Genomic DNA, 25,986 nt, shown 5'->3' on the forward strand with positions numbered 1-25,986 from the left:
GGACCAATACCAAAATGCAGGGACCAATATCAAAAGGTGTTGAAGTGCAGGGACTAATACCAAAACTTTGGAATATTTTAATTATGAAAAGTTTGTCTTTTAGTGTGCCACATGGCGTGTAATAATTGGTCCACGTGGCACACCATTAGTTTTGTCATTTTTTTTAACTTGGACTTGACAGAAGGACCAATTGCAATTTTTTCAAAGTGCAAGGACCAATGCCAAACAAAAAAAGTGCAGAGTCTGATGCCAAAATATAGTCAAAGTGCATCGACCAATTACACATTTAAGCCTTTTTTAAATAATATTTTTCGAACTATGTTCAAACAAGAATAGTAACCAGAACAATTTGAAGATGTTTTCTAAAAAGGTTGAGATTATATAATATGAAACATGGTAAAAATGGTTCAAATTATTTAATTCTAATATAAAAAAATAGGAAATTTAGAGGTGCGCGAGAAATTGGTTGGGTGAGAAAAGAAATTATGTACCATTGCATCGTTGTCTTAGCCCAATATGATTTATTCTCGTAAGGAGTAGAAATATCTTCTTCTTTTTAAATGGTCTGTCTATAACTACAACGAAGCTGCGTTTGGATTGGAATCGGAAGCAATCAGCCATGTCTACGACCCCTTCGTCGGTGATGTTCTTCTCTGACGATCTCCTCACAGAGTTTCTTTCGTCACTTCCTGTAAAATCACTTCTTCGATTCAAATGTGTAAGTAATCTATGGAACAATCTCATTTCCGATCCCAATTTTGTGAAATTTCATCTCAATAGATCAAAATCACGACGAAATCAACACTTCACACTAATCACTGATCACATCAAAATTATTAAGGGAGAATCCCCTTACGGTAGTGACGATAAATCTGAGATTGATTGCAGTATAAATATATACCCTATACCAAGTTTAATCGATAACCCGTCATTTATCCTTATCACTGATCCTCACTCTCTATTGAATGAAAAAGACTGCTCTAGTATAGCTGGTTCCTGCAATGGATTGATTTGTTTGACTGGTTATCGTTCAGTTTCTGTCTCCGCTTATGGTGATTATGAGTATGAGTACTGGCTCCGTTTATGGAACCCAGCCACTAGGAATATATCTCCAAAAATTGGTTGTTTTCGTGATCACCGTGGTTTCGTCTTCAATTTTGGTTGTGATAATTCCACTGGAACTTTTAAAGTGGTTGCGTCACGTTACATTGATGATGATCATTTGACAAGTGAGGTGAGAATTTTAAGTTTAGATGATAATGTTTGGAGAAATATTGAAAGTTTCCCTGTTGTTCCTCCTCGTTTGGTTCATCAAGGATTTCGGTATATTGACGTGTTTCTTAATGGCACTCTTAACTGGTTGGCTGTTCACAATGACATCCCGATTACTTGGTATCGTTATCCGGTGGTGGAAATTACGGTTGAGCAGATTGTTATTGTTTCACTTGATTTGGAAACTGAGACATACCATCAGTATCGGTTGCCTCGGGATTTTGATGAGGTGCCACCTGTAGAGCCAACTGTTGGTGTGTTGAGCGACTGTCTTTGTTTTTCTTATTGTTACAAGGAAACAAATTTTATTATATGGCAGATGAAGGAATTTGGTGTTGAAGAGTCTTGGACTCAATTTCTTAAAATTAGTTATCATGTTCTTCAGTTGAACCATGACCTTAGTGAAGATACGCTGAAGTATCATCTTCGATTATTGCCATTGTTTCTTTCTAAGGATGGTGATACACTGGTATTGCGTAGTAGTCTAGAAAGGGAGGCAATTCTCTATAATTGGAGAGATAATAGAGTGGAGCGAACAAAAGTAACTGTGCATAAAACTAGTATTGATGATGGAACTAGAAGCTGTTTACGTTGGGACTTTGCCTGGGGTTTTGTTGAAAGCTTAATTTCGATTTGTTGAAACTTGAAAGTAAGTTCCTCTTCTATTGTTCACTTGTTGGAATTTATGTAGTGTGAATATTCGCTTTTTTTATTGCTTTTTGGATGATTGTGTTCTCAAATGACTATCTATTGGCTATTGTTAACGAGTCGACAATTTTCATGGATTTAATGATTTTTTTTTTATATAATTATAACCAATAGGTTTGGCAATTTTCAGACATCGACAGCCAGCCTTAATGATATGAACTAGAACATGATTCTCCTTAAAAGGTGTTCTTTATTATATTTCTCTTTAGAATTTTTTTAAACAAAATTGAAGTGTGAAATAGTCATCGATTTTTGTTTTGATTTTGTTTACACCCTTTCAACTACATTTATGTTGAAGCATTGATTGATATTTTTTTCTACTTGCACGTGTTTCACTGACTGACCTTTATGTCGAAGACTGCCTTACAACTACAAGTTGCTGATTGCTATTGTTTTCCAACTGACTTATGATCATATGGCAGAATTTCCATTATCACTTTTTTATTTGTTTCTATATTTTTAATTTCTGACATACTTTTTGGGAATTCTATTATCTTTCTAGGTTGCTTGTGGAAGAAATTGTCCAGAGGTACTTTGGATGCTTCACAGCGATGTGGCTTTTCGGAACAAAGGTGGTGTTAGATGGAGGAAAACAATAAGATGCCGGGGAAATTACATTGGATATAACGTTAAGGGAAAATCCATAATCAAGATTAATTTGTTCTGTTTTTGATTACATGTTGACATAAAGGACTGATCCTCCTGCCATCATAGGCTTAATATATGTATCTGGTTTTTTAAGCTACAAAGAAAACAGATGCATTAGTGGGACCGGTTTATTAAAATGAGTTTCATTAATCAATTACTTGGGTCTATCTCACTTGTAAATGGAAAATGAATGGAGCTCTATAAATAGAACAAATCCGAACCAATCTAATGACTCTCATTATAATATGTAAGAGTTATGGAGTACAAGTTGTTTTTATATACAGAGGTCCAAATTAAAAATTTGTCCCTGAATTGTTCTCAGCTATGTTGGGGTCCAAATTACTCAACACAAGTGCGAGAAAATTGAAAGTGAGTGCTCTAGCAAATTGAAAGTTTTGATTAGAATAAACTATTAACTTAGTCTATAAATCATGTAAATTTCTAAATGCTGCTAACATTATGCTGCAAAATAGACTATTTCTAATTTGAAGATGACATTTCAAATTAATCGATTATGTTCGTCATAATCATGTAACAACATTCTCATTATGGTCAAAACTAGGTATAGGCTTCAATGCAAGTTCACCATTTGCAAAACCAGTGTTTTAAAAACAGAACCAGACATTAAACTTACAAGACCTATGTGTCATGGACTCATGGTTTAACTGCTTTAAACTGCTCAAATCAAAACGAAATCACAGATGAACTTCTCAAATGATCTTGCTTTTTGACTTTCCTTTCACATTCTATCTTGTGTAATATCTCCAACATCGTATTCTTTTCCTCCTCCATGAATGAAAAACATAATGAAGTTGTTCTGGATAATTTCTTCCACCAGCAACATAGCAAGCAAATAAAATAGCACATAATTGCTAATCTCTATCCATCACATAAATTCAAATAAATACATATTAGTCCTCTATCCAATTGAGACAATTATGCACTGATTGCAGAGAAGTGCAACACCTTTCTTTGACAGTACATCAAAATTCTCCCTCAGTAATGTTTGGAGAAATATTGAAAGTACATCAAAATCCCCGCCACATACATCAGTTCCGAACACACATCAATATTAGCACATGGTCTCATGCATTATTATTCCTTCATTAGTATCATATACTGTACATAATTCAAATGATGTACTGCTCTCCCATATCCAGGAATGTGTTTCATACTTCAACTTTGTTCGTATAATTAAGGCTAGCAAGAGGCAGACTGTTTGTCGACTCGTTAACGATAGCCGATAGATAATCATTTTAAAACACAGTCAACCAAATATTCACACAATCTATTAATGCGAGAACAACATATATAAATTTACATAAATTCTAACAAGTAAAACCAATGAAGAAGAACTTACTTTCAACAGATTGAAATTAAGCTTTCAACATAACCCGTGGCCAATTCCCAACATAAATAATTGTTACTTTCATTATCAATAATAGTTTTATGCACGGTAACTCCAGTTCGCTCCACTCTATGATCCCTCCAATTATAGATAATTGCTTCTCTTTCGTTACTACTATACAATATGAGTGTATTGCCATCCTTAGAGAGAAACAACGGCAAGAATTGAAGATGATACTTCAGATTATAGCTACTAAAGTCATAATCTAATTGAAGATCATGATAACTTATTTTGAGGAACTGAGTCCAAGACTCTTCAACCCCAAATTTTTTCATCTGCCAAATAATAAAATCGGTTTCCTTGTAAGAAGAATAAGAAAAACAAAGGCAATCCCCCAACACACCAAGATAAGGCTCTGCAGGCGGTACCTTATCAAAACCCCGAGGCAACAAATATTGATTGTATGTCTCAGTTCCCAGATCGAGCGAAACAATAACAAACTGCTGAATTGTAAAATCCTGCACTTGAAGCCAACTATATTCGATGTTACTGTGAACAGCCAACCAATTAAAAGTCCCATTTAAAAACACACCATCACAGCCGTAATTCTCTAGTTTATAAAGGCTCACTCGAAGAGGAACAACCGGAAAACTTTCAATATTTCTCCAAACATTATCACCAAAACTGAAAACTCTCACCTCGCTGGTCAATTGATCACGAATGTAACATGACGCAACTACTTTATAAATGCCAGTTGAATTATCACAACCAAACGTGAATCGGAAATATTCATGTTTCACTCTAAAGTAACGAGAATACCCTAATTCTTCGGAAATTGTCCTAGTGGCTGGGTTCCATAAACGGAGCCAGTACTCTTGATATGCATCAGTAAGAGACTCACCAGCCAAACATATCAATCCATTGCAGGAACCAACAAGACAAGAACATCCTTTGTCTTTTAAACAATAGTAAGGATCAACAGAAAGGGTAAACGACTGTTTATGGAGTAAATGACATACAGGGTATGGAACGATGATGTAATCTTCGTCGTATTCATCATCACTACCATTAGGGGACGCTCCGGTGATATGTTTGATGTGATTCGCAAATAGTGTCAAGTGCGGATTTCGTGTTGTTGATTTCTTGAGGTGCAAGTTCACGAAGGAAGGATCGGAAATGAGAGTGTTCCAAAATTTACTGACACATTTGAATCGAAGAAGAGATTTTACGGGAAGTAATGAAAGGACCTCGGTGAGGAGATCGTCGGGGAAGAAGAACATCGGTGACCGAGTTGGAGACATGGTTGAGCGTCTTGTAGCAATGCTTTAAAGTAAAATAAGTTTTATGATTTTGAGTAAATGACATACAGGGTATGGAACGATGATGTAATCTTCGTCGTATTCATCATCACTACCATTAGGGGACGCTCCGGTGATATGTTTGATGTGATTCGCAAATAGTGTCAAGTGCGGATTTCGTGTTGTTGATTTCTTGAGGTGCAAGTTCACGAAGGAAGGATCCGAAATGAGAGTGTTCCAATATTTACTTACACATTTGAATCGAATTAGAGATTTTACGGGAAGTAACGAAAGGACCTCTGCGAGGAGATGGTCGGGGAAGAACAACACGGATGACGGAGTCGGAGACATCATTGAAAGTCGTTGTAGCAATACTTTAAAGTAAAATATCATAGAAGTTATATGATTTTGAGTTATAAGCCAGTTTTGACAGGATCCATTTTTTATGATGACTTTGAGCAATTCACTCATTGGCAATTCTATTTTTATAAATTTTTTTAGAGATGAAAACAAAATATAAATCTATTTGACGATTCTATTTTTAAGAATCATTTAGAGGTGAAAAAAAAATGAAAAACTTAGTGAGGTATAACCTTTCCTCAAATAAAAAAAATAGTGAGGTATAACCTACTCGATTGAAAATTGATCAAAACATGAAAAGCATAAAAAACATGATATATCAAGTAAACATAGTTTGAATTGCATTAAGAAAATGACTCATAGATCATGTGTTTCCACTAGGGATGTCAATGAATATTCATAGGTACGGATAACATGATACTCGTTCCCGTTCCGTTGGATAAATATGATACCGTGCTCACCCCATACCCGCGTGGGTACCCACTATACGGGTATCCCGGGGTATTGAGGTATCCATGGTACCCATAAATTTTTGAATTTATTTATTTTTTGGTAGAAAGAACTATTGTTTTTAATTACCAAAAGACTTCAACTTTTAAATATCCATACATAATCCATTCAAATTTCATAAATCATACATAATCCATACAAAATTTACGAAGGAACAAAATACATGACATAAAAGAAAAGTAACCAAGACACATATAAAGAAATTACTGAACAGAGAAGTGATGAATTTTTTCAAGAATTTTTTTTTAGTTTCACACAAAATGATTGAATCAATTCCCACATAGAAATTAGAAACAAGTTGAAATATTCATTTATTTATCTAAAATTAGAAAGCTCTAAAATCTAAAATAAAAATCAAATAATCATGCTAAGAAGAAAAAAAGGCGTTAAATATGTTTCTGGTCCCTATAAAAGGGAAGAGGAAGAGAAAGTTGTGACATAAGAGAAAAGTTTTTGTACGGTCATACAATAAACTAAACTAAGCTTTTTGAGACACACACATAAAGATATTTTAGTAATTTAATTAATTTTTTTTGAAGGAAGTAATTTAATTAATTTCTTATTGTGTATGGGTACCTGTGGGCACATGCATCATCAAATTCGTTTCCATATCCATAAAATAATGGGTAATCAAATACCTATTTATTATACCCGTGGATACCCATTTAGCTAGCCCGTCCCATTCCCGTGACGGATTTTATCCGCAGGCATGAGTATTTTTGCCACCCCTAGTTTCCACCTACACCGTAAAGTTTCCTAATTCAATCATGTCTATACCGTATTTTGGCTGGTCAATGCCGAAGCTCCGTCGTCGACCACCGTGAGCTTTCGACGGAGGGTCACCATCGGTCGCCGAAATTTTGACCAGACCGGCGATGTGGGGTTGCCAGAGAACCACCATGAAAGGAAACCCCTTCTTTTTTTTTGACCAAGAAAGGAAACCCCTTATGTTACTATTTTATAGTTTATTTTTTACTTCTACAAAATATATTTTTATCGTTGAAATTTCTTTTTAAACTTATTCGCTAATCCTTTTTTGAGCAAAAGCAAGGTCAACTCATTTTATTTAAAATTAACGGATACAAACCAAAATGAGACAGTACACCATGAATATTATGGGGCTATGATGAGATAAGGATGCTCTAACAATACTATGTGCAACCCTATATTTGTCTTCCTTCAAAAAAAGAACCCTATATTTGTCTCTTTCCTAACATACACCACTACAAAGTAGTTTATACGCAAGAAACTTCTACATAGAGATACAAGGTCATCAAACTCACTAGTAGGAGTGATTGTGGTGGCGAGCGCATCAGATAAATTTTGGAATCAGTTTTGAACGACACAACTTGCATATCGTTTGAAATGGCCACCTTGATAGCTTCCAACACAACTTATTCGCTTATGTTAAATAAGTTTAATCTGAGTGAATCTGAACTCGAATCCCTTAAACAAGGTCTCGAGTTCGAGCTCTGTATAAATGAAATAAATGCGACGATGAGGGGAGCCCCTGTTGGAGGTGGACAATAAATTCTTCGACGAAGATTAGTCATTTGACAAAATCAGCGGATATTTTACGCTAGTAAGACGATTATAAAAAAATTCTTAAATTTTTATCTATAATTTTCTTTACTTATGGTTATGATAACTTATTTAATCTTTTTTTCGAGACAAAAAAAACATATTTAATACTTATAAGTAAAATAATATTAAAACATGAAATTTCTGCAGTCTTGACTTTTGATTTATTGTCAGACTTTTGTTAATGAAATTTTATTTATCGTAAAAAAAAAAAAAATTAACACATGAACAATTTTTTTATTTATAGAAAAATCATAACTTGATTTATGTCAAAAAATAAAAACTAGATAAGATATATAAATTGGTTCGTGACAAAATATTCGGAATGAGATATAAACAAAAGGTAGATAAAAAAATTGATATTTTGGACTAAATTTTTAACCACATACATCAATTTTCCATCTACGTTTTTTTTTCCTCTATATATATTTCATTACGGATGAAGTATATGTTTATAAATGGATTGAACTATACCAATATGATTTTTGGCGGTCCTTCTCCTATCCCTACTCCTAGATTAGTTTCTTGACACCTTCCTCTAAAGAATGTGATTATGTTAATGTTGATTTTGATTGATAAAATTAGTTCGTATATGTTAAGAGTTGGAATGTTGGTTTTGGTCATGCCTTAGGTGAAGGGAACTCTTATGTAAATTGACTCACTAAACTAGATCTTTCACTTACTCATGAGTTTAAGATCATCCATACTTGTTCTTCTCCTCTATCGAGATATCATTTAGTTGATGTTATGAGAACTCAGTTCCCCTTTATATTTTTGTTGTCTTTTTCTTCCGCTTTAATTTTTCCTTTTGATAAATATTAAAACTGGTATTGCGTAGTAGTCTAGAAAGGGAGGCAATTCTCTATAATTGGAGAGATAATAGAGTGGAGCGAACAAAAGTAACTGTGCATAAAACTAGTATTGATGATGGAACTAGAAGCTGTTTACGTTGGGACTTTGCCTGGGGTTTTGTTGAAAGCTTAATTTCGATTTGTTGAAACTTGAAAGTAAGTTCCTCTTCTATTGTTCACTTGTTGGAATTTATGTAGTGTGAATATTCGCTTTTTTTATTGCTTTTTGGATGATTGTGTTCTCAAATGACTATCTATTGGCTATTGTTAACGAGTCGACAATTTTCATGGATTTAATGATTTTTTTTAACCAATTTTTTTAACCAATTTAAATATTAAAACTGATTTAACCAATTTAAATTTTTTTATTTTTGTGGTGGCCAGAGTTTGAACGCCAACCTTACATATACTATGCATTGTCCATACTAAAGCTAAGTTCAGACAACCAATTTAAAATATACCAAATGGTAATTTACTACGGTTAAAACTATTTTAGATATTTGTGAGCATTGAATTTTAGATATTTTAGATATAACAACGGGGAAACTTTCGATATTTCTCCAAACATTATCGCCAAAACTTAAAACTCTCACCTTGCTTGTCAATTGATCACGAATGTAACATGATGCAACCACTTTATAAGTACCAGTTGAAGTATCACAACCAAACGTGAATCGGAAAAATTCATGTTTCACGCTAAAATAACGAAAATACCCTAATTCTTCAGAAATTGTCCTAGTGGATGGGTTCCATAAACGGAGCCAGTACTCTTGATATGCATCAGTAAGTGACTCACCATCCAAACATATCAATCCATTGCAGGAACCAACAAGATAAGAACACCCTTCGTTGTTTAAACAATAGTAAGGATCAAAGGAAAGGGTAAACAACGGTTTATTGAGTAAATGACATATAGGGTATGGAACGATGGTGAAATCTTCGCCGTGTTCATCATCACTGCCATGAGGGGACTCTCCGGGGATATGTTTGATGTGATTCGTGAATAGTGTCAAGTGAGGATTTTGTGTTTTCGATTTCTTGAGGTGCAAGTTCACGAAGGAAGGATCGGAAATGAGAGTGTTCCAAAATTTACTGACACATTTGAATCGAAGAAGAGATTTTACGGGAAGTAATGAAAGGACCTCGGTGAGGAGATCGTCGGGGAAGAAGAACATCGGTGACCGAGTTGGAGACATGGTTGAGCGTCTTGTAGCAATGCTTTAAAGTAAAATAAGTTTTATGATTTTGAGTTAAGCAAGTTTTGACAAGATCGATTTTTTATGCTGACTTTGACAAATTCTCTCTTTTGCGATCCTATTTTTAAAAATCGTTTTAGAGGTGAAAGAAAGTGAAAAACTTTTTTGGTAGACTTGTTTTAGAAACCAAATAAAAAAGTGGTTTGATACCGTACTTACTTTTAAAAAAGTGTAGTTTCAAGTGAACAATGAAAACAATGTTCATATATTTTTTTTGTTTTAGGGGAAAACAATGTTTATATTATTAAATGTGATGTAGGATATGATAGAAGAAAGATATTAATTAAATGGTGAAGACTGAAAACTCGTTATGTAGTACTACTAGTACTGTTGCAGCTAATAACTGCTGCATTTATATATGCATTTAATAATCATCAAAGGTTTGTTTATTTTAAAACATTTTAGAGAGTTTGCCTCAACAGTGGACTGAACTATGAACTCGAACCATATCCTCGTCGTTACTCATGCCCAAATAAGCGACTCATGCAATCAAGAGAATTTCCTTTCCTTCCCTCTTTGCTTCTCACGTTCCCTCCACGACCTTTGTTTGGATTATATAACTCGAATATACGTTCATGATTATATAATTCAAACCATACAGCAATATATAAGTGAAACGAGAAATCCTTCTCATTTAAGCAGTGCTCGATTTTTCCCTGTATTTCTCTCAAACCACCCGAAATTGGATTATATAATGCGAACATGTGTCAGGATGTGCTGAAAAGTTTTTTTTTTTTGTTTTTTTGTGTGTATTTTTTCCGATCTGTATATGTGATTTTGATTGTTTCAAATATGGACTGATGACGAAACTGTGTTAGAGGCGACAGACCTACAATGACAGTATCTGCAAGGCGAGGCAGTCAACAGACCAAAGTGGAGGTCAGGGTGAGAAGCGGTAGGGGCTGTTGCGGATTCGATGAAAAAACTCACACCAATAACAACTTGATGTGTGGAGCAAGGGATAATTAAGCAACCAAAATCAAAGTGTATGGAACAATTATAATCACAAGCCAAAATTAGAAAACAACAGCGAGAGAAAAGGAAGAGAGAACACAAAGAATCTGTTTACCCAGTTCAGTCCAAATTGACCTAGTCTGGGGGAGAGAGCAGCCCTCCGTTCCACTATATGATGAGTAACGTTACAAAAGAGATTTCAATGGGTTACAAGAATAAGTCTCCCGCCTAATTCTACCCAAATCCCAGCCTCTTCCCGTAACCAAGAGACTCAATCCTAATAGTGTTTCCCAAGGTGAATCAACCTTCAAACCCTAGTTTGTTGCCAAGAGACAAACTCTATACAAACCCTAGTTTGATTTCTAAACCCTTGTTTCAGCCCCCTCTATCTCCAGGTTTACACTGATACAATGCCTATATTTATAGTAAAAGAAACTCCCATAAAATTGTACCAAATCTGGCCTAAAAAATACGTTTCTAAAAAATAACAGCACGCAAAATCGGGCCCCGATTTTTACCATTCGGGCGCCGATTTTTCCAGTACCAAACTGCTCCCAAAGACAGCCAAAATCGGGCCCCGATTTTTTCCATTCGGGCCCCGATTTGTACTTTCAGCAAACATCAATTTTTGGCCTCCAAACTCCAATTTTGAGTCACTTTCACAACAATCTCCACCTTGACTCCAAATTAGTGATGATGCCCATTTAACATCAACACCTTGCTGCTCTTTCCCTTGGTCCCACTACACCAAGTAGCTCCACAAGTTTACACCCTAACCCCTTCAGCCATCGGAATGTCTTCCGCCTTCTTGAAGGTACTTGCAGTCCAACTACGCCAGGAATTTTAGGTAGTTCCACAAGCCTTTACCATACCTCTTCAATACGAGACATCTCCCGCTTCCTTGAAGATCTACTTGTTCCTAATCACCCTTGGCTTTTAGAGTAATCCACAAGTATACACCTCCCATCCCTTCAGCCCTCGGAATGTCTTCCGCCTTCTCGAAGGTCCTTGTAGTCTAACTACACTAGGTATTTTAGGTAGTCCCACAAGCATTCACCATGACATCTTCAACACAGGACATCTCCCGTTTCCTTGAAGGTCTCCTTGCATCCAATCACCCTTGGCCTTTTTTTAGAGTAATCCCGCAAGTCGTGCTATACATTCTTCAACCTTATGAAGAAATCCCTTGCTCACCATAGAGCATAGCACCCAAGGTCCTCCATAGTCGTACCATTACCGGTGTGTTCAACTCCACCTCAAGTTGAGCGTACTCTACCCCAACTAGCAAATGCGTACATCTCACTATGTCTTCAACCTTGCAACTCCACCTCAACAGGTAGATCATGAGTATTGTTGCCTCCGCCTCTCCAGACTGATCATGAGTATTCTTACCACCGCCTCTCCAGGCTGATGTTGAGTGTTTAACGTCTCTCCAGACGATCACCGCTCCACTAGGCATCATTCTCAAGGTGACCAACATCACCTTCATCCTCCAAACAACACCACACCATCATAGCACCTGCATCCTCATAACCCTCAGTGACAATTTGTGCGGAGTTACCATTAATCTCCGGACAATCCTTCATGAAGTGACCCATCTTGTGACAGTTAAAGCATTCAGACTTTGACTTCTTACCACTCTTTCTCCGGTTACCTCTACCTCCACCATTCCCTTTTGAGACACTTAGGCCTTCACCGTTTTCATGAACTCTCAAGTCCTTGGACTTGGTCAACTCCTTGGTTCTCAAAGCCGCTTGAACTTCTTCCAAGGTAACAGTGCCTTCTTTGCCATAGAGCATGGTATCTTTGAACGATTCATAAGATTTCGGTAGAGCACACAACAAGAGTATAGCTTTATCTTCATCCTCAAGTTGCACCTCAATATTCTCCAAGTCATCAAGGATTTTGTTGAACTCCGTAAGTTGCTCCATGATGGCCTTTGACTCCACCATCTTGAATGAGTAGAGTTGTTGCTTTAGGAATTGCCGATGAGCCAAAGACTTTGTCATATACAAAGATTCCAACTTTGCCCACATCGATGCCGCGGTTGGTTCCTTTGCTACTTCTCTCAAAACTTTATCTCCGAGGCACAAGACAATGGAACTCCTGGCCTTGTCCACCATCTCGGTCTTCTCCGCTCGTGACATGGTGACCGGTAACGAACCTTCACCCTTCAAAGCTTTCTCACACTTTTGCTGTATTAACACCGCTTCCATCTTTACCTTCCATAACCCAAAATCGTTATCGCCGGTAAACTTCTCAATATCCCACTTCGAACCCATGGTACTTGATTATCCTTTGACCCTTTGCCCCACGGTGGGCGCCAATTGTTGCGGATTCGATGAAAAAACTCACACCAATAACAACTTGATGTGTGGAGCAAGGGATAATTAAGCAACCAAAATCAAAGTGTATGGAACAATTATAATCACAAGCCAAAAGTAGAAAACAACAGCGAGAGAAAAGGAAGAGAGAACACAAAGAATCTGTTTACCCAGTTCAGTCCAAATTGACCTAGTCTGGGGGAGAGAGCAGCCCTCCGTTCCACTATATGATGAGTAACGTTACAAAAGAGATTTCAATGGGTTACAAGAATAAGTCTCCCGCCTAATTCTACCCAAATCCCAGCCTCTTCCCGTAACCAAGAGACTCAATCCTAATAGTGTTTCCCAAGGAGAATCAACCTTCAAACCCTAGTTTGTTGCCAAGAGACAAACTCTATACAAACCCTAGTTTGATTTCTAAACCCTTGTTTCAGCCCCCTCTATCTCCAGGTTTACACTGATACAATGCCTATATTTATAGTAAAAGAAACTCCCATAAAATTGTACCAAATCTGGCCCAAAAAATACGTTTCTAAAAAATAACAGCACGCAAAATCGGGCCCCGATTTTTACCATTCGGGCGCCGATTTTTCCAGTACCAAACTGCTCCCAAAGACAGCCAAAATCGGGCCCCGATTTTTTCCATTCGGGCCCCGATTTGTACTTTCAGCAAACATCAATTTTTGGCCTCCAAACTCCAATTTTGAGTCACTTTCACAACAGGGGCGACAACAGTGATGCCGCTAGACCGTCTTAGGTGCTCGAGCTCCAACCCTAACATGACCCTGAGCTCTTGGTTGAGGAGGGACCACGTCATGATGAGGCTGAGGATGCTCATGTCTTATGTTTGTGCTTATAATTTGTTTTAACTTATGTTGCAAGCAATCCGTCGTCAATTTGCCAAAAAAATGTGTTAACTTATGAACACATGTTCAATCTCTGTGCCGATACAATTCAGATTATATAATCTGAACCTATATTTTATGAGTTCGGATTATATAATTTGAATTGTATCAACTTATGAAATGCATTTGATCTTTGAATTGTATCAACCCAATATGATACATCCTCGTAACTTAATGAGCAAGGCAAGGCAAGGAGTAGAAATATCTTCTTCAATTTCAATAGTCTGTCTAGAACTACAATGAAGTTGCGTTCAGATTGGAATTGGAAGCACGATGTCTACGACTCTACTGTCGGCATTTTCTCCTCACCGAGATCCTTTCATTACTTTCTGTAAAATCTCTTCTTCGATTCAAATGCGTAAGCAAATCTTGGGATGCTCTAATTTCTGATCCCAGTTTTGTGAAATTCCATCTCAATAGATCAAAATCACAAAATCAACTCTTCACACTAGTCACTCATCACATCAAAATTATGAAGGGAGAATGTGAGATTGATTACGGTGTCATTCCATACCCTATACCTCGTTTACTCTATAACCCGTAATTTACCCTTATCACTGATCCTCGCTCTCTATTGAATGAAAAAGACTGCTCTGGTATAGCTGGTTCCTGCAATGGGTTGATCTGTTTGACTGGTTATCGTTTCGTTTATGGTTCTACTGATGATTAATGTTATGACTACTGGGTCCGTTTATGGAACCCAGCCACCAGGAAAATATCTAAAAAAATTGGGTGTTTTCGTGATTCTCACAGGCTTGTCTTCAATTTTGGTTGTGATAATTCCACTGGTACTTTTAGGTGATAATGTTTGGAGAAAAACTGAAAGTTTCCCGGTTATTCCTCTTCGTGTGAATTATCAAGGATTTAAGCTTATTGATGCGTTTCTTAATGGCACTCTTAATTGGTTGGCTATTCACAATGACATCCCGATCACTTGGTATCCATATCGAGCAGTGGAAATTATTACCGTTGAGCAGATTGTTATTGTTTCACTTGACTTGGGGACTAAGACATACAATCAGTATAAGTTGTCTCAGGGTTTTGATGAGGTGCCGCCTGCATTTTCAGCTCTTGGTGTGTTGGGGGACTGTCTTTGTTTTTCTTATTCTTACAAGGAAACCGATTTTATTATATGACAGATGATGGAATTTGGGGTTGAAGGATCTTGGACTCAATTTCTTAAAATTAGTTATCACAATTAGACTATGACTTTAGTAATGATTCGCTGAAGTATAATCTTCGGTTCGTGCCATTGTTTCTTTCTAAGGATGGTAGTACACTGGTATTGGTATTGCGTTGTAAATTAGAAAGGAAAGCAATTATCTATAATTGGAGGGATTGTAGAGTGGAGTGAACAGGAGTTACCGTGCATAAAACTAGTATTGATGATGGAACTAGAAGCAAAAGGTTTTATATATTATTATTAGGGTAAAATATGCTTTTCGTCCCTGTAATTATAGGCCATTTGAATTTTCGTCCCTGAGCTTACTAATCCTCCCATTTTGTCCCTGTAAAAGTTAATCACTTGAAATTTCGTCCCTCACCCCTTTTAATCACTGCCACGTTAGCAAATTACCAAAATGGCATGTGAAATGACGAAAATACCCCTGGCTTATTTTTTTTTTGTTTTTTTTCCTTCAAAATTTTTTTCCCAGCTTTTTCCCGAATTTTTTTTTACGATTTTTCTCCGAAAAATTTCAGTTTTTTCAGTTTTAATTTTAACATTTTTTTTCCGAAATTTTTTATGTTTTTTAATTATTTTTTCAGATATTTTAATTTAAAAAAATAATTTTCACAAAAAATTTTTTCCTTGTTTTTTCCCGAATTTTTTTTTACGATTTTTTCTCCGAAAAATTTCAGTTTTTTCAGTTTTAATTTTAACATTTTTTTTCCGAAATTTTTAATTATTTTTTCAGATTTTTTTAATTTAAAAAAAGAATTTTCAAAATTTTGAAATTTTTTTTAAGGAAAAAAAAAATAAGTCAGGGGTATTTTCGTCATTTCCCATGCCATTTTGGTAATTTGCTGACGTGGCAGTGATTAAAAGGGGCGAGAGACGAAATTTCAAGTGATTAACTTTTACAGGGACAAAATGGGAGGATTAGTAAGCTCAGGGACGAAAATTCAAATGGCCTATAATTACAGGGACGAAAAGCATATTTTACCCTTATTATTATTATAAAAAACAGGAGTTCCCAAGAATTTTGCGTTTTTACTGTTGGTCCAAGGATTTGAAGCCTCAGCAACAAGTTTAAACCCATGCTAAACCTTCGGTGAGGTTGACGTATCTTCCACAGGAGTAGTAGAGACGCTCGCTTCAAGTATAGGTACTTCTCTGACCATTGATGATGCAACACAGTCTAGGCTGTTTGGATTGTATGTTATAGTTCTTGTAGATTTGGATATATCTGGAAAATTATTTTATTTTGTGCTAGTTGAGAGGGAATGACATGTTTTCGATGTATTAGTTCAATATGAAAAACAACCCGCTTATTGTGCTCATTGTAAGATGCTAGGTCACACATTTCAACAATGCAAGAAATTAAGTTCTTTTAATAGGAATAAGGGTATAGAGAAGCCAAATAGGAAATTTCAGAATCTTCATAACAATGCAACTATAGGGGAGGCTTTACTAGTAGATCAGGTTAACATGGTTTCATCCAATGATCAGCTGTTACTTGTACATAATTCGATTTCTCAATTTGTGCAACCTATGGGAGTCACTAACAATGCAACTATAGACTGTGAGGCTAATATTTCCTTGAATTACTCTATTACAATTCTTGATAGCGAGCCAGTGCAAAAGGTTGTCAGCTCAAAATTAGCAACTCTTGTTACCACCACTGCTACTTTTCTGAGTGTTGACAAAATTAAAGACTTGTAGCTACGATGTTTGGAAGAACTCCCTAGTATTCAATGATGCTATTTTGTGTCAAAAAAAAAAAATGATGCTATTGATAAAAGTGTTCACATTTTGCAATCATTTTGGGGGGATTTACCTGTTATGTATCAAACTAAGGAGAAACACGCTAGGACAAAAACCAAAAATAAACCTACAAGCCCATGCAGTACTCATGCAAGTAGCACAAGTAGTGAGCCCATACAAACTCGCTCCAAAAAGTGTGTGACCAAAGGCAATCCTAAATATTTGTGACTGTCATGTTGACAGTTTCAGCTTTTGTTTTTTGGTTGGATGTTGGTTCTATCTTAGTGGGATAGAAATGATTCTTTTGATTTTTGGACCTTTACTTATGTTTTGCACTTCTGCTAGTTATATTGTTGGACTGATTTGTATCTCATTGCTTGGCAGTACCTGTTTCTGCCATAACAATTTTGTTTAGTTTTTTTGTTCTGGAATCGTTCTGTGGTAGTAGTTTTTGTACCACCATTGATAGTTGTGATCTCTTTTGTATAAGGGTTCAGCCCCCTCCTGGCTTTTATTATTTTCTTATTCGTTTATAAAAAAAAATTAAACTATATTGGTTTGGTAACTTATGGTCTATGTTTATTTTTTTTTCAGAGGATGTTCTATGTTATTTTCTTAAATATATAGTTGATTGATTTATTTCTATGTTATTTTCTTAAATATATAGTTGATTGATTTATTTTTTACTTTTATTTGTTTATTTTTAAAAAAAAATTCTTCATTTAAATTTCTTTTTAAACTTATTTGCTAATCGTAAATAAGTTTAATCAGAGTGGGTCTATACTCGGATCACATAAGCCAGATCTCAAATTTGAGCTTTGTGAACAAAATAAATGTGATGATGAGGGGAGCCTCCATTGAAGGTGGACAATAGGTTCAACAATTAGTCATTAACTAAATCAGTTGTTGTTTTCGGTCAAAAAAAAAAAAAAAATCAGTTCTTTTTTTTTTTTTTAAAAATCAGTTGTTGTTTTAGACAATTGAGCACCAATATACAATTTGAAAATATCTTAAATTTATATATATATATATATATATATATATCTTTACTTATAGATTTTAAACAAATTTAATATTTCTTAAAAAGCATATTTTATATTGATTTTAAAATAATTTTTTATTTTTTTGGTTGCAAATAATAATATTTAAATTTGAAACAGTTTATTTTTAATTTAAATAAAAATGAGAAGTAGTATATGTTTTTTGACAAAAGTAGATATATGTTAAAAATGAGAAGTAGACAAGATATATTTTTTTTTTTCACAAACCAAAATGAGAAGTAGACAAGATATATTAATTAGTTTCGGATAGATTTTTTTTGAATGACCGACAAGTTCCTCATAAAATTTATATATTTAATCCTATAAGTGTAGCTTAATTGGTAGTTAGCAAAAACATATTTGTAGGTGTCAAAGTTTGTACATTCAATACTTCTCCACATTTAAAGATGTAAATCTAGTCACTAGGCTACTTGCCTAGTTTTTTGTTTCGAGAGGAGGCTATTTAACTAACGGGTCATGTTAACTTGTGCCCTAAGGGCACAAGTTAAGGATCTAAAAAAAGAAATAAAACATAAGTTTTGTATTGAAAAAATAAGTTTTTAAACTTTCAAAAATGCACAATTTTCAAAAATTAGTTTCTATAATTGGCTTCTAAACTTGTGCCTTAAGGGCACAAGTTAACATTTCCCTTAACTAATATATATCCAATCTATTTTTTTTTTTAGAGATATCCAATCTATTTTTTAAAAAGTTATTGTTACTGTAAAATTTAATAACAATAAACACATTAGTATTTTTATTTCTTTCCTTAAAAAAAGTTTTTATTTCAAAAAAAATATATAAATACATCAGTTTCTTTTTTTTTTTTTTACAAGAAAAAATTTATATCCCCTTAAAAAAATCATATAAAAAATAAAATAAATTTAAAAAGTATAAACCACGTTTAAAAAGTGCAATCCGTTTCCTCAAAAAAAAAAAAAAGTTACAAATTCGTTGTCTGAGCCCTATATCCTGGTAACCTAATGTTACTAAAAAAAAACAAAACCTTGTAACTTGATGAGCAAGGCAGGGCCAACCCTAGGAGAATATAAAGCTAACTTTTGGAGCAATCCCTATAACTACAACGACACTGCCTTGGTATTGGAAACAATCAGCCATGTCTTCGACTCCGTCGCCGGTGTTCTTTATTGGAACAATCCCTATAACTACAACGAGACTGCCTTGGCATTGGAAACAATCATCCATGTCTACGACTCCGTCGCCGGTGTTCTTTTGCGATGATCTCCTTACTGAGATCCTTTCATTACTCTCTGTGAAATCTCTTCTTCGATTCAGATGCGTAAGTAAATCTTGGAACGCTCTAATTTCTGATCCCTTTTTTGTGAAATTCCATCTCAAGAGATCAAAATCACAAAATCAACACCTCACACTAGTCACTCATCACGTCAAATATATCAAAGTAGCCACTCGTCACATCAAATATATCAAAAGAGATTTCCCTTATGGTAGTTACGATGAACCTGAGATTGATGAAATTGATTACAGTATCATTCCATATCCTATATCTTCTTTACTCGATAACCTGTCGTTTACCCTTGTTGCTGATCCTCACTCTTTATTGAAGCAAAAAGATTGCGCTCATATAGTTGGTTCTTGTAACGGATTGATTTGTTTGACTGGTAATCATCCCATTGATGCTTCATGTCGCGAGTACTGGCTCCGTTTATGGAACCCAGCCACTAGGAAAATATCTCAAAAAATCGGGTCTTTCCGTGATTTAGGCTGTTTCGTCTTCAATTTTGGTTGGGATAATTCCACTGGCAATTTTAAAGTGGTTGCGTCACGTTATATTTATGATCAATTGACATGCGATGTGAGAGTTTTCAGTTTAGGTGATAATGTTTGGAGAAATATTGAAAGTTTCCCGGTTATTCCTCTTCGTGTGAATTATCAAGGATTTGGGCATACTGATGTGTTTCTTAATGGCACTCTTAATTGGTTGGCTATTCACAATGACGTCCCGATCACTTGGTATAGTGATCTCACGGTGCGTCATATTACTGTTGAGCAGATTGTTATTATTTCACTTGATTTGGGGACTGAGACATACAATCAATATCGGTTACCTCGGGGTTTTGATGAGGTGCCGCCTTTAGAGCCAACAGTTGGTGTGTTGGGGGAATGCCTTTGTTTTTCTTATTTTTACAAGGAAACCGATTTTATAATATGGCAGATGAATAAATTTGGGATTGAAGAGTCTTGGACTCAATTTCTTAAAATTAGCTATCAAAATCTTCAATTAGAATATGACTTAAGTGATTATAAGTATTGTCTTCGTTTCATGCCATTGTTTCTTTCCAAGGATGGTGATACACTCATATTGGGGAGTGATAAAGAAAGGGAAGCAATTATCTATAATTGGAGGGATCGTAGAGTGGAGCGAACAAGAATTATTGTGCATAAAACTAGTATTGATGATGGAACTAAAAATACTTTAATTTTGGAAATGGCCAAGGGTTATGTTGAAAGCTTAATTTCAATTTGTTGAAAGTAAGTTACTCTTTTATTGTTTACTTGTTTCGATTTATGTAAATTCATATATGTTGTTTTCGTATTAATAGATTGTGTGAATATTCAATTCTCATGAATTTAATGAATTTATTTTTGTTTTTATATTATTATAACCAAAAGGTTTGGCGGCCTCTTGCTGGCTGCAGCCTAAGACATTCTTGATTTGGTTTCTATTTAGGTTTTATAAACAAAACTTACGTATGAAATAGTCGTTGGGGTTTTATAAACATAACCAAAGAAATCTGCTGCACCGTTTTGGTTGTGATATGCTGCCTGATATTTATATATATAGTGTATAGTTGTATTAATTGGACAGAGGACTAAAATGTATTTGTTTGAATTTGAATTTATGGGATGGCTATGCTGTATGATTGAACCCTCATTGATACATTGAATTTATGGGATGGCTATGCAGGATTGAATGTAATTTATGGGATGGCTATGCTGTATGATTGAATGTATCAATGAGGGTAGATTAGATATTATCAAGTATTTTTTTTTGTGGTGGTCGGGATTCGAACCCTGGACCTTGCATATATTATGCATTGTCCATACCAACTGAGCTAAGCTCACGAAGACAGATATTACCAAGTATTAGAACAATTATGTGTGAATATTCATTGATTGATATTATTTTTCTACTTGCACGTGTTTCACTGACTGACCTTTATGTGGAAGACTGCCTCACAAGTTATTGATTGTTATGTTGTTGTTTTGCAACTGTTTTAGGACCATATGACTGAATTTCCATTATCATTTTTTTCCTATTTGATTATCTTCCTAGGTTGCCTGTGGAAGAAATCGTCGAGAGGTATTTCAGATTCTTCAGAGTGATGTGTGTTTTGGAACAAATATTAGTATATGTATCTAGTTTTTTAAGTTGCAATGAAATAACATTTTGTAGCTGTCAGACTACAACAAAACCCTCTTACAAGGAGGACATCATGAATGGCAAAATGCTTCGAAATCTTTTGATTTTGTATATTCATCATTTTTACGTAAAAATGATCATGTCTTCTTTCTCCCATCTTCCTTTTTTGAAACTTTATAGCATTTCTTTGTGTTTTTTGAAGGGAAAAACTTGGGTACAATTCCTTAGGTGCTTTTCGTATGGTTCTTAAATAAATTCATCATGATTTTCTCAAATCCATAATTTTTTCATAGTTTGTTATATTAAAAGGAACTAAAGAATTGTACCTAAGTTTTATCCTTTTTTGAAGCCTATGTCTGATTCACATTGATCATTGCTCCAACCAATGAAATCTAATAGTGTCATTGAGAAGAGTGTTTCTGCGTCGCTCTTCTTCTTCTTCCTTTTGATGGTAATGTGTCTGGCAATCTGCATTTAGTACATCTTATAGCACTGTTAAGGCCAAACTTTCTAATATTCTTGAATAGCTTTCAAGAACAGCTTGCCCTACATCCTGCCATAATGAATTATACTTGTTAGAACTCATGACTATCAACAAAAAATATATGATTATTTATTGCAATGACATCAACAATATAACAAAAAATATAATCTAAATTATTATTATTTTTAAGGAAAATGCTATTTTTTACGATAAACACCGCAAACGAAATGCAAGAATACATCCCAGCCGTTAATTTCCAACCATGATATGTGTGTTTTCCACAAAATGTAGATTTATTGTGATTTCAGCCTTTAAAACAACGACACATGGTCGTTCTTGTGTTTCGTATGCCACCTGTGTCGTAATAATTAGTAAGACTCATTTTTTAATGACTCCAACAACGATCTTTATTATAGAAAAATTTGTTTAAGGGTATAATTGGGATAATGAAAAACTAAGTATGAATATATTCATCTAGTTTGTTATTGAGTGTATTTTTGGAAAGAAAAGTCCAGCACAAAAGTGTTGAAAAGGGGTAGTTTTATTTATAGCATGGACTAGCTAACTAATTTTATATACTTGAGATACTAGTAATTATATTTACGAAATTTATAGACCAATTGATGGTTTATTCCAATCAAATTAAACACTTCAATTTTGCAAGAAAACTCGCTATGAATTAAACTTACTGTACTTAAAAAAATGACCTAAATTTGTCACAGTTAAGGAAACGAAACAATCAAAAGATCTCGATTATTCTTGTAGAAAAAACTTGGTTATTTTGATGATAATCAAGACGTCCTATATGCTAACCTTACCAAATTAGATTTTAAAATATATGTTCGCAAAGCAAGGAAAACCAGCAGAATTTAAAAATTCATTTTGCATTAGATAAGGAAAAAAAAAACTTATATCAGATAATTATCTCACACTTGTGTTGAGTACAATTCAACACAGGTGTAGTATATTGGTAGACACCCCAGCATAGCTGAGTGAGGGAGCGAACAATTCAGGGACAAATTTGTAAGGTAACCCTTTCTTGAAAGGTATTCAGGAACGAATCTTAATCCGATAAATGAAGCAAATTCGGATTTTGTTGTCGAAGAAATAAACACAACTGCCCAAACTCTGTATTCAATTAGTGTTATTGTTTGCGCTTATTTTATTTTAGAGTTGTGTTTGTTGTTCTAACAAGTATGATTTATACTTGTTAGAACTCATGACTATCAGCAAAAAATATATATTTTGTTAGAACAACAAACACAACTCTAAAAGGAAATAAGCACAAACAATAACACTAAAAAATCTGAACCAAACTATGTCTTGTTGGAACAAAATGTGTTTAACAATGAACCTTAAAGAGTTTTGATGATAACAAGGTATTAAAAATTGTAAATTGGACTAGCTAATATTTGTTCAAGTGTACAGGACCACAGTTAAAAAAGTTACATCATTAATTGGTTCTGAATGAGCAAATAAAGAGCAAAAGAAGATGAAGCTTAGACGATTCTGAAGGCAATACGCTCCTGAAAGTGGAAAGCGCTCCTGAAGTCAAGCTGCTCCTGAAGATAGTAAAAGCGCTCCTGAAGAATAGTGCTCCTGAAGACAAGAGGTCCAGAAGCCACATCATCAGAAGCTGCAGAAGCTGCATCATCAGAAGCTGCCTCATCAGAAGTCATTTCACCAGAAGCTGAAGATCAACTGGATTTGCAAAAGATTCAAAGATTGAAGAATCTACACTGCAAAAGCTGTCTATTGGATTCGAAAACATAGCAGAAAATTAGTGGAACATTGCAACGGTCATTTCAAAGGTGTTTGAAGGCATGTGCTTGCAATTTGGACGAAAGCGTTGACATTGTACTATTGTACGAACTGTACAACCACCTTCTCCACTACTCTGTTTTGTGTCCACGCTACAAGACAAGAAAACAGCTCCAGAATACGGCTTCGCCTGCATAGATGTTCCTTTGGATAAGGAATGGATTTCAAATTGGTTCTTCATAGGACAACAACCAAATCAGGCAAAAGATCATTGGTGAAAGATCAAGCTTCAAACAACGACTCTTTGGTGTGTTGGCAATTTCACAACGTCTCTTTCACACCTCTATATAAAGGAGTGAAGACCTAGAGATTTGGCAATGCTGAACGACAGACTCTCAATATTTTTACTAGTGCCAAACCTCTGCTGAAATTGTTCTGCATTCACTTAGAATTTCTGTGTCTCAAAGTCATATCTTAGAAATTCTTAAGTCCATTGAGTCTGTATCTGATTTGTATTGTGAGCACCTCTGATTGTATATCAAGTGTTCAACCTTAAATAATTTTCTGTGTAATTTTGTTTAGTTAGGAAGTCTCTTGCAGTTGTGCTTGAGCAGGAAGTCTCTTGATTGTGTTCTTGAGCAAAGGAAGTCTCTAGCTTGTGTGCTTGAGCAAAGGAAGTCTCTTGCTTGTGTGCTTGAGCATTTGTAATCAGATATTACTCATAGTGAAATCTCCTTGGAAGTGCAAGGGGGACTGGACTACTTCCGGATTGTGGAAGGAACCAGTATAATTGCTTTGTGTCGTTCTTCTTCTCTCTCTCTGTTTTATTCCGCTGCATTTAGATTCTGATTATCACTTCAGAAGCTATCTCACTTAGCTTCTGACCAGGTTGTTCAGTTTTTAGGAGAAACGAAGAATTTTCCAAAACACAATTCAACCCCCCCTTCTTGTGTTTTTCTCACCTTCATGTCTCTCAATATGAAGTAAAATTTTTTTTTTGTTACAACAATGGAAAGTAAATTATTTAAGAGTCATGGAGTATAAGTTGTTTTTATATACTAAGGTTCAAATATCTGAACCAAACTATGTTTCTGAATTTGCTTCATTTATCTACCCTTCCATTATCATCAAAATAACCAAGTTTTTTTCTACAAGAATAATCAAGATCTCTTGATTGTTTCGTTTCCTTAATTGTGAGAAATTTAGGTCTTTTATTTAAGCGTAGTAAGACCATCTACAATGCAGCACTCTATTTCGGTGCTTAAACGGGTCCCGTACACGTCATTCGTTTTATAATTAATACTAAATAAACACCCAATCTCTCCAACCCAACGCCTCAAAATAATTATTAACTAGGTCTCTGCAATAACTCTATATCGTTAAATTTTAACAATAATTTATATATTCATTCATAATTATATAATTTTAAAATATTGATGTAATTTAATTATAAATTATGAAAAAAAGTTAAAACTTGAAAAACCAATATAAAATAAATGATGATAAATTATTTGTTGTTTTGTTTAAATCCAATCACTGTATCTTTATTTTGTTTTTTTTCTTCCATTCAGATAGCTAAATTATTTGTTGTTTTAAAAAAAGTTTTTGTTGAAAATTTAATATTGATCGATTAAATATTACTCTTGCAACTAATATATAATTTACTTTTTAATACTAAAATAATACAACAATGGAATAGAAAGAAAAAAAATTGAATTAATGGTACATATAAAATCACCCATCTTTATAAACACCCTGTTAATTGGTATCACAATGGGGGTGTCTATTTAGCATGGTGCTAAATAGGGGAAGGACTCCCCATTGTAGATGGTCTAAGTTTAATTCAAAGCGAGTTTTCTTGCAAAATTGAAGTTGTTTAATTTGATTAGAATAAACCATCAATTGGTCTATATTACGTAAATATAATTAGTAGTATAGTCCATGCTATTATGATGATAGAGACTAAATTCATGGATTTTTATATACTTTTGAGTCTAAATTAAAAAATTGGACTATTTATTATACTTAAAAAATTTAAGGAATAAATTGGAGAGTGGACAGTTGTTTAGGGACTATTTTGAAGATTTATTACAATAAAAATGTCCAAATTTCGTTAAGCCTTAGAATTTATGATTTATTTCCAAATTTATTTAATCTGCTAACGGAACCAAAGGCATTGGATTATGGAAGCAGAAATAGTGGATCAGAAACATGATTTATGTGCATTGGTAAATTGCAAAATCCAGCTACTTTAAACTGCTCAAATCAAAACGAAATCACAGATGAACTCCTCGAATAACCAAATTGTGGACATTCCATGTTCACAGTTAAACCGATTTGACCGTTCGATTTTTAAA

General features: G+C 34.6%; 4 protein-coding genes and 1 pseudogene across 6 annotated transcripts; 3 read left to right on the top strand and 2 right to left on the bottom strand.

The window, feature by feature from the left end:
- The first annotated feature begins 550 nt into the window (after positions 1 to 550).
- Positions 551 to 2,795, top strand: LOC146926172 (F-box/kelch-repeat protein At3g23880-like). Of its 3 annotated transcripts, none has more exons than XM_085758547.1 (2): positions 551 to 1,921; positions 2,483 to 2,795. In XM_085758547.1, exon 1 carries the CDS (start codon positions 620 to 622, stop codon positions 1,910 to 1,912), a length of 1,293 nt encoding a protein of 430 aa, XP_085614673.1. In that variant the 5' UTR covers positions 551 to 619; the 3' UTR covers positions 1,913 to 1,921; positions 2,483 to 2,795. The 3 variants fall into 3 exon arrangements, with proteins under 3 accessions (XP_085614673.1, XP_085614674.1, XP_085614675.1); XM_085758548.1 differs by having other exon boundaries at positions 556 to 1,921; positions 2,095 to 2,795; XM_085758549.1 differs by lacking the exon at positions 2,483 to 2,795 and adding an exon at positions 2,111 to 2,171 and having other exon boundaries at positions 556 to 1,921.
- Positions 2,796 to 3,846: 1,051 nt separating this feature from the next.
- On the bottom strand, positions 3,847 to 5,277 carry LOC146926173 (F-box/kelch-repeat protein At3g23880-like). The gene has a single exon (XM_085758551.1). The coding sequence runs from the start codon at positions 5,275 to 5,277 to the stop codon at positions 3,991 to 3,993; it is 1,287 nt and encodes a 428-aa protein (XP_085614677.1). The 3' UTR covers positions 3,847 to 3,990.
- Positions 5,278 to 7,196: 1,919 nt separating this feature from the next.
- On the bottom strand, positions 7,197 to 9,772 carry LOC146926174 (F-box/kelch-repeat protein At3g23880-like). The gene is made up of 2 exons (XM_085706868.1): positions 9,112 to 9,772; positions 7,197 to 7,225 (listed from the first exon to the last, which is right to left on the bottom strand). The coding sequence occupies exons 1-2, from the start codon at positions 9,770 to 9,772 to the stop codon at positions 7,197 to 7,199; spliced, it is 690 nt and encodes a 229-aa protein (XP_085562994.1).
- Positions 9,773 to 13,847: 4,075 nt separating this feature from the next.
- Positions 13,848 to 16,899, top strand: LOC146926175 (F-box/kelch-repeat protein At3g23880-like; annotated as a pseudogene).
- Positions 16,900 to 18,195: 1,296 nt separating this feature from the next.
- LOC146926176 (F-box/kelch-repeat protein At3g23880-like) lies at positions 18,196 to 20,490 on the top strand. Its single transcript, XM_085758552.1, has one exon. It carries the CDS (start codon positions 19,099 to 19,101, stop codon positions 20,488 to 20,490), a length of 1,392 nt encoding a protein of 463 aa, XP_085614678.1. The 5' UTR covers positions 18,196 to 19,098.
- The last annotated feature ends 5,496 nt before the right edge of the window (positions 20,491 to 25,986 follow it).

Source organism: Medicago sativa, chromosome 4, assembly GCF_051527215.1.
Source record: "Medicago sativa cultivar Bolivia chromosome 4, Bolivia_mono, whole genome shotgun sequence".
Classification (NCBI taxonomy): Eukaryota; Viridiplantae; Streptophyta; class Magnoliopsida; order Fabales; family Fabaceae; genus Medicago; species Medicago sativa.